General features: G+C 39.6%; 1 protein-coding gene across 1 annotated transcript; it reads left to right on the top strand.

Annotated features, from left to right (window-relative positions):
- The first annotated feature begins 3056 nt into the window (after nt 1–3056).
- sbk3 (SH3 domain binding kinase family, member 3) lies at nt 3057–8532 on the top strand. Its single transcript, XM_063879239.1, has 4 exons — nt 3057–3349; nt 5897–6044; nt 6550–6752; nt 7479–8532. Exons 1-4 carry the CDS (start codon nt 3344–3346, stop codon nt 8247–8249), a joined length of 1128 nt encoding a protein of 375 aa, XP_063735309.1. The 5' UTR covers nt 3057–3343; the 3' UTR covers nt 8250–8532.
- The last annotated feature ends 875 nt before the right edge of the window (nt 8533–9407 follow it).

The following is a 9407-nucleotide window of genomic DNA, read 5'->3' as shown; positions in this document are numbered from 1 at the left end:
GGTGGTTTCTCCTCAGTAATGTAATAGCACACTTTCACCACAGAGAGGCATTATTGAACTAACTTTCACATCAAGTGAAACCATAACAGTTTCCCTTAGCTTTTCCTGTCAGTGGATCCATAAATAAAACACAGTAAGAACAACAGAGTAACAGCTGGGGAGCACGGGTAACAAACTCCCCTTTTATCTTCCATCCCTTTATCCATTTATCTTTTCTGTCTCCCGAGGGAGGGGGGGACCGAAGGCAACTTTGCAGCAAACTCTATAACTGTTCACTGTGGCACTGCTTTGGAAACATTAATCTCATGAAGACAAACACAACAAATGCAGGCGATTAGAAGAAGCATAAAAGCTATTTTGATATGTGTCAAATGTTATGCCACAGAGAAACTTTATACAGGATACCCTTTATGCCCACTGCCCTTACTCTGCCAGTTTGAGAGAATATCAAAGCCAAATGCAGGTAAATCAATAAATACATGATATTTTAATCATTTATTTGAATTTGTGGATGAAAGAGACGTTCATTAGTTTGCGCAAAGGGGGGAAAAAGTATTCAATAAAAAAACAGAATGTTCCCCAAATTAACTATGAGTACAAAGACAAACCTAATTTGGCTGATATATGGTCCAGATAATGTACATAGCTACATGTCGATCTGAAGGTGCAGGTATTATCTTAATACTAAATTAACAACCACAACATCATCTGTCACAGAAGAGTGCTTTTTAATAAATTCCATGTTATCTTCACTGATGATAACAAAAACGCTTGGTGATGTATCAATATTACATCAATATCGTGATATGAGACCAGATATCATCTTGTATCTCGTCGTCTTAATATAGAGCATATTGTCTTTTTTACTGGTTTTAAAGGCTGCATCAGTGTTTAAGTGATGTAAATTTCTGAACATCATCACTCTGTTCTAGCTTTTCTATTATTGCCTTTCGCCACATAGTCATTTTATCCAGTTAATTGATTTGTCAAAAAGTTACAACGTTCAAGGGTTTTTATTATCATATGCACAGTAACATAGCAGTACAGTGTAGTTATGGCAATGAAAATCTTAGGTCCCGATCTCCTCCAACAATGCAACATATTATAAATCGGACAAAAGACAAAATAAGAAAATAAAACTAAAACTAAAAAAATTGTGCAATAATGAAGGTGCAGGTTGTGTTTCAATACCAGTCTACAAGTAGTGAAGATGAAGATAACATACCATAACATTAGAATAGAATAGAATTACTTTATTGACCCCAATTTGGGAAATATGTATATAGAAACATTACAAAACAAATAAATAAATATATATATATATATATCTTTTTGACAAAAAATGTACAGAAAATATGAACAAAAACAAAATGCAAAATATATGTTTAAAAAACTAAATATAAAGCAGGAAATGTGAGAGGTGTGGAATATTATTAGAATAAGTATAGAATGTAAAGTATGTACAGTATGTAGTATAGTTATTCAGAACAATTCCCATAGTCTGAACTTTTGAAGATTTAATTTCACAAATTTGTGTTCGCATGTTTGGTGCAAATCCTTCTTCCTCATTTTAAATCAGTTATTTCAGTAACTGCACCATCATTTTTACACATGCAAATGAGAAGGCAAAATATGTCAGTCTTCTCTCAAAGCCTCTTTTTGTTCACCATTACACTACATACACAATATATACGATGTATCTAAAGTGCAGGAGTTGAAAGAGATGACTATGTCCTCTGTCATGTAAGCATTAACAATTTCCTTTTTTAGATGTCAAAAGCACTCAAAAAGATGGAAGTGTAACTGAATAGGAAAGACGTTTGTTATGTAACTTGCCAGTAACTGTCAGCACAGCTGTCCTGGGTGATGCATGTGTTCAAGACCATCCATGAATAGTGGAATGTGTGAGCTTTATGTCCATGTATTTGTGAATGAAAGTGACAGTCTCTTGGCATCACATTGATCAGAGCAATAAAAGTGTTGTTTTGGTGGTGGAGAGGTTGTCACAGCAGGGGCCACAGGACCTTATAGAGGGTGTACAAACATGAATGTATTGTGGTCAACCACATGACCCAGCAGTGGTAGTAACCTGAGCAGGGCCCAGTCGTTGTGATAGCAGCCAGTGTTTGTGTTGCATAACAAACATCCATTGAGCCAGTGGCAATAATAGTCCTGTATAGTATGTAGTACCAAGGGAAATCAATCAGAGTACACTGAAAGAGGAGGAGGGTGTCAGGGCCATAGGAGCTGAAGAGGTGTGATTTGCAGCTGTAGGAAACAGAACTGGCATGTAGACGTCAATGTAAAGAACCAACGTGTTTAACAAGGCGATTTTTCAGCTGTTAGCAATGTCAGTAAGTGATGGTAAACCATACTGTGTACTTTAGAGATATAGCACGATGTGTGAGAATGGAAAATTAGGGGAAAGTTTGAAACCTGAAAGAACCTTGAGGATGTTCTTCACTGTGGTCTAAAGAGGCTTTATTTTGAAACTAAATAAATATTCGTATGCCTCCTGAGACACGGAAGGGAATGGTAAAAGAAGAAAGGACAGTAAGATTGAACAATTACATGGCATGCGTAACTGTACCCCCTAATCCCAGTGACATTCAGGGATCAGGGTACAGCTTGTTGGCCTATTCCGATCATTCCAGAATACCTGCTGATTAAAAGAGGGATCCTACACTGAGGATAGAATTTCTGACTCACACTGACTGAGAGGGTGAGAAAGAGCGAGAGACGTGGAAAGATGAGAAGAGGAGGAGAAGGACGGGGGTGTGTTTGTAGATTTGCAGAAAGTGAGTGACAGCTGAGGAGAGACTGGGGAGGAAAGCGATGGGTTAATGTGGTCAGGCTGACTGACAGATTGAGAATGGTAGGATTTTCAACAGGGCTGTGGAGTGGGAGAGAGAGATGGCACGTGGGAGAGGGAGGGAGGTTTGAAATACCTTGTAGGTGGTGCACACGTATCTGCCAGCATAAGAGGAGAGGCAGCGAGAGAGAGAGAGAGAGAGAGAGAGAGAGAGAGAGAGAGAGAGAGCGAGAGAGGGATCTGACACAAGAGTAGGAAAAGAGAGGGAGAGTCAAGCGTGTGTCTCCTGGGGAGAAGCACGTAACCAATATCCAGGTCTCCAGTCGCAGCCTCCTCTACACAGCTTCTCTGTTACTGCATCGACCAAGGAGGCAAAAGCAAAATATCAGCTTCAAATCCAGTTTAATTATCAATCTAGCAGAGGACACACACTTGAGCTCCAGCAGACAACAGTGCTCTTTGCTAGGAGTCTTATTCTTTAGATGCTGCAACAACAACAAAGTGAGCAGACATCAACCAACTGAACAGAAAATGACAGTAAGTATTGTACTTTATTCCTGCAAGGATGCATCAGCTGCAAACGTTATATGCACACAAAGTGATATTCTTGAAATTCATCAAATTGTGTTCAAAAATCAAACAACGACAATAGAAACATGCACAAATGCCATTTCTTTCTTGTATCTTCACGGCTATTTAAAAACAAAAAGTATTGTATAAATGTGTTTTTGCATATTTATGCTAACATGACATGCAATGGTATAAATGCAATTGTGACTTTTTATTGCAAAATTACTGTAAGGCTGGAAAAGTTTGATTGTCAGTTTCATTGAGATGATTTTCAGCTTGTTATGTAGAGCACTTCTAGTGGACTTCAAATGTGTTAATGACGTTAGCTCAAGCGGAGCCCCTTTTAAAATCTCAGATCCCCGATGGCTTGATACCAAGGGCAATTAACTAATAGGGTTTGATAAATAATCACTTCACTTCACAAGAACATGCTTCTGGTGCTGCACGTGTTTCAGATGCATCTGTGTTGATTGATGTATCAGAGCAACTAAATATTTTTGGTAAAGATGTAAGCAGTATAAAACTTAGTTGCAATTCTCAAAACTAAATAAATGATGGCATTAGTGGACTGAGGAGCATCTGAAGAATGTAATCCTGCAATAAACCTGATATGTGTTTACAACTTCATGGACATATCCCAAGTAAGGTTTGAATTTAGGAACTTAACACTGAGCTTTGAGTCCAAAAGTGTGAAGTAGACATAAATTAGGGATGGCATATAAAGATGGCACAAAAGACAGCTGCTGTGTATTGAGCTCCTCCTCACTAAAGATTTACTACATTCCTGCTTGCATTGCAGTTTTATTTATTTTGCAATAACCCTGTAACGTATCTTGTATCTTACCTGTTAAAGGTTACCTTAAAGTCCATATAAGTTTTACAAAATACTTTAAGTTCAAACATCATGTTTGATTATTTCCCTTTTTACATTTGGAAAAGCAATGCAAATACAATGTTTTATCAGCCGGTGAAATATCTCTATTGTCTGAAAGGCTGAGGTATGGAGAGTCACATTATGAACCAATGGAGCGGTATCAAACTATAACCCATTGATCTTAAAGCCACCCATCATCAGCTCGGTTTAAAATAGAGCCTTCTTGGCAACATCTTGTCCAAGAAGTCATCTCAGACTGGCTGAAACCTGTAGTCTTATTTTTGGACACACATCTAACTGCACATAACTCATAACTGAAATAAATTTTTGAAGCTGCTGTCATCAAATACCTCTATAGTGTCATATAGCAACATTTGATGTGTACTTACCATCAGAGATTTATTGTTGATAAAAAAAACTGGTGGATTGACTGGAAGAAACTATAAGTGAAAACAAAATGAATGTGTTTGCAGGGACGTGACAGGCATCATTTTGTCAATAATCAAATCAGTGGTCCAGTAAGCTCAGTTACACAACATGTGGAAGGTCGGAAGTAAAAATACTGTATGTTATCGCTTTATCTTTTGTGTTAAGCTGTGTGTTGTAACTGTCCACGGCCTTCTTAATTTGCTGGGGTATTTAGTGGGGGATCTACTTCAAACGAAGTCATCATGAATGTGAATGATGGTGGAAACTGAGCGACAGCGCCAAATGTCCTGATCGCCCTGATAAGACATGACCTCTGAAGTTTATCCCTTCTTTAGGACAATGAGGATCATGACCGATCAGCAAAAAGTGATAACATAACACGTCATTATTTTCCTCAGAGCTCTGACAGATGCTTGCTGGTATTGCGCGTACATGTTTCTTGGACTGTGAATATTTGCATGCAAGCTAATAAATGATATTTGAAAAGACAACAGACCCCTTGACAATAGTAGCAGTGATGAGTGAAATATACGATTTGAAGAAACGCCACCTAAATAAATAATTCCAGTATAATATAATCAATATTTGTGACTATGAGCTAGCTCTCTCAAAGCTAGAAACTTGACAAATTAGTCTCAAACGTGTGGGATCAGCAAGTGTGGGAGATTAATTTTGTTGACTGGGAGATTTTGAGTTTTCTTCTGTATGGACAAATTAGATTTATTGCATTGTGATGTTTTCAGTTGTGAAACAGAAAACGTCCCTGCGTCCTTAAATCATTCCCCTGGGTGCTTTCAGCGTAAACATATTTCCCAATGCATTGTCAATGGAGCAGTTCCAGACTTTAGACTTGGTGACGTTACACGTTTGAGTTTGAACACTCTAGTTTGGGGATTCTAAAAGGTGTTGTTGATGTTTATCACATTTTTTGGACTGTCCATAGGAATATCATGTATGAATTCTGCAAATTGGTGAAGTTCCCCTTTAAACAAGATCATCATTACGCAACGAGCCATGTAGCGAGTTCATGTAACATATTCAGAATTCCTGTTGTAAAGTTATGTATCATCACCATCAACACATGTATGTCAAGCGATCTTCTTTCTCTTTGGCAGCACTAAACCAATCACCATCTGTAGGCTTCATGCAGTGACATTGAATATGGATCTCAGTGTGTGTCTATGTGTGTGTGTGTGTGTGTGTGTGCCCAGGATTCAGCAGCTCAGGAACTCGACGAGCGATGTTTCCTGTCGGCACAGTCCATGCCCAGTCTGAAGGTATCCGAACATTTTCAGGTCCTCAAACTCCTGGGAGAGGGATCCTACGGAAAGGTCATGTTAGCTGTACACAGAAAGAAAGGTAAGTGCAGGACTGAAGCTCAAAGGTCATGACCATCTCAATCACTCAGTCTGCAAGATTGAATTAATCTCATATAAAAATGTAGTCGTAATTAAGTGTTTTAGCTTTTAAACTACTGCCCAATATAAGATGAGTTATAGGGTCTTTGTCCACTGCAACACTTTACCTCATGCTCAGGTTTCTTTCTAATCGAAAACTACACATGTCCTGTTGAGTCAGCGCTGGAGTGAAGTGAGGACAGATCTGTCTTTCGATAGTGTTCACTTAACCTTTAACACTTCTGTTGCTGTTATGAAGTGCTTTGGGACATTCCCACAGATAGAGTTGCTGCAACTGGGGAGTCGCTATGTAACAGAGTCTTCCCAAAGGGGGATGTTATATTTGTTCACAGTGTCAGTGATTGACAACACTCAACACCTTCCAACACTCAAATGACAACTTTTTTTACTAAAGCCGATTAGATGCTGTAGTATTCAACACACGTTGTCTTTCTACCCCCCTTCAGGAACCCCTATGGCTCTCAAGTTCTTCCCTCGTCAGTCTACATCGCTTACCTCTTTCCTGCGTGAATACAATCTCTCCCTTTCCTACTGCACCCATCCTTCTCTCACACGAGCCATCGGCATCTTCTTTTCTACGCCAACCTACTATGTCTTTGCCCAACAAGCTGGTCTATATGGTGACCTCTACAACGTGATAGTGTCAGAGGTCAGTTTGGCTGAATGTTGTACAGTTGCTGTTAACACCCTGCATGGCATGTTCAGCCTAACACAAAACATAAAGAGGCCTTCTCCTCAAGTTTCTGCAGAGCACTCGCTTGCCTGATTAGTTGGGTGGCACCCCTACATTTTTATCATACTATTTTTCCCCCATCGTTGAGTATAGGAGCTTACCAAAAGACTCAAAGGTGTTTAATGTCTGCAGTGTGGACTTGCTGGTAGAGGGATCATGGAAAATGTAACTGCTGACCTGGCCTCTTTGAGCTTTCATTTCAGTCAGCAAAAACTTGACACAAGGTTGATAAAAGTTTCCAGCCCGCCCTCGTCTGTGTTTGTGTCACTGCCAGTAACATAATAAGAGTACTGATAGGAACAACAGCAGCCTGCTCTCATGGGAGTACTTGAAGTAAAGCAAGGATTGTCAACGATGTCACAAACCATTTTTGTGACGTAGATGATAATTGTTTGCAACAGAGATATTCTTACCAGAGCACACCTCGTGTTCATCTGTCATCTTGAAATATATAAGAGGAATATTGTTATTGTTGTTACCTACCAATTAATAGAAATGTCCTTTTTTTCTTTGTTTGTGTTTTTAATTACTGTTGACACAAATGTCATTCAAACAATTTTATCGCCAAACTGACTCCTCACATCTTCTTCCCTACAACGATTATTTTGCAAATAGAATAAGACTTAAAACCTTCTCTTTCAGGTTGCCGTGAATGAAGAGTGTGTCCAGAGGGTGATGTCCCAGCTGAGCGGTGCCGTAACACATCTCCATTCTCTGGGCTTTGTCCACCGCGACATCAAACCTGAGAATATCTTCCTGTGTGACAGTTCCTGTCGCTGGGTCAAACTGGGCGACTTTGGCCTGTCCCGGGCCATCGGCGCCACTGTTCGTGCCGTCTGGTACGACTCTCCCTTCTGCACTCCTGAGGTGGAACCAGCCAAGGAGGCGCAGACAAAGTGGGATGGAACTGAGGAGGAGATGGAGGACATTTGGATCACAGTTGAGCCCTGTATTGACAGCTGGGCCCTTGGTGTGCTCGTCTATTGCCTCCTAACTGGGTGCTTCCCCTGGGAGCAGAGCACCCATGACGACCGCGGTTATCGTAGATACAAGGAGTGGTTTGACAGTGAGGCTGAAATGGAGGAGAAAACGAGGCACTGTGAGTGGAGGGGCGAGGAGGAAAGAGACTGTTACACAATCATGAAGGAGAACCAAAGGAACAACCCTCCTCCCTCACAGTTTGAGGGTCTCAGCCCACTAGTGATGACTCTATTAAAGGAGCTGCTCCACCCAGAGCCCAAACACAGAGGAAGCCCCGAGGAGATCCTGAGCTACTTGGGAGGGCCGTGGCTGACGGAGACAGAAGTTGAAGAAAAGAGGAAAGCCGAGGAGGCCGAAAAGGAGGCAAGAAAAATAAGAGAGGAGGGAGGTTTAGAAGAAGAGCTGGTGAGGGAGGGAAAAGGGGAGAGATAAGCTTTGTATTATAAAATACTTTCAAATTAGATTTTTATTGAATGTTAGAAAAATATTGCCCGATTGTATTTCTGTGTATGATTTAAATACAAACATATATTAATATAAACATATGTTCTATGATGTGCTATATTTTCATATTTTTGTATAAATATAACGTTGCCACTTTCATTGTTGTGTATGTTCCAGAGTCAGTTTATGTGTATATGAATGTGTGTATTGATGACATAGATTATAATATGTGAATCTTGAAATTACAAGCTGTGTAAATAGTGCCTTTACAAATCTGTATCAGACTTGTTGTAAAATAAATTCCTTTTATTCAAATTGTGATGAGATGTAGTTCATGAGTTACAATGACAGTGCTAGCAGGTTGTTTTTATTTAGATGGTGCACAATTAGAACGGTTTCTCTTATTACTCCCTTGATATGAAGACAACTCTGTGTGAAGTTAGCGGATCACACCATAATCATGAACAGATTATAAACAACGACTTCAAATAGAGAGAAATCAACAATCTTGCATAGTGGTGCTCATGTAAAGACCCACTGTTCAACGTAAGCATAACCAATAGGCTGACCGTTGAATTTCAATATTATAGGAAAAGAAGAGAAAAACAGAAACACCTGTGTATATCAGTTGAGCTGTGGCAAAGCGAGTTAACAGTTTAACATTTCTGGTAAACCAGCATCAAAAACAACTTCACAAGGTCAGCACATTTGGCAAATTCTTGTTAACTATTACATAGGAGTCATATCAGGTTCAGAAATCCTTTATTAGTCCCACAGCAGGGAAATGTACAGTGTAGCAGGAACAAAATAAAGACATTAAATAATAAACAAGTAAAGCACAAATAAATAGATAAAGAAGTACACAACCATGGCTAAAAAATGAGTAGCATTAATTACAGTCAACTAAGTGACATATATGGCATTGAAGTATCGTCACCTTAAAAGAATATAAATTGGGAATAGAAAAGAGGAGCAAAAGAACGTATCCTGATTGGAAACATTGCAAACTCAAAACAGGATAAGCAGGTCCAAGGACAGGAGGGTGATTTTGGTGAGCAGAGGTGCCTGCAAAACCCAAAGGATATTAGGGGACAATACTGGTCTGAGCCACAGCCAGTTCCTCCTGATGCCATCTGGCAAGAGTTA

The sequence above is a fragment of the Eleginops maclovinus genome, chromosome 3 (genome assembly GCF_036324505.1).
Source record: "Eleginops maclovinus isolate JMC-PN-2008 ecotype Puerto Natales chromosome 3, JC_Emac_rtc_rv5, whole genome shotgun sequence".
Lineage (NCBI taxonomy): Eukaryota > Metazoa > Chordata > Actinopteri > Perciformes > Eleginopidae > Eleginops > Eleginops maclovinus.
Note: the sequence above shows the minus strand (reverse complement) of the source record. Positions and strands in the feature narration are given on the sequence as shown.

Excerpts from the sequence above, each read along its gene's own strand:
- sbk3 (XM_063879239.1), top strand. Across the intron at positions 6,045-6,549 it reads AGCTGTACACAGAAAGAAAG|GAACCCCTATGGCTCTCAAG; the intron begins GTAAGTGCAGGA and ends ACCCCCCTTCAG. Across the intron at positions 6,753-7,478 it reads ACAACGTGATAGTGTCAGAG|GTTGCCGTGAATGAAGAGTG; the intron begins GTCAGTTTGGCT and ends CTTCTCTTTCAG.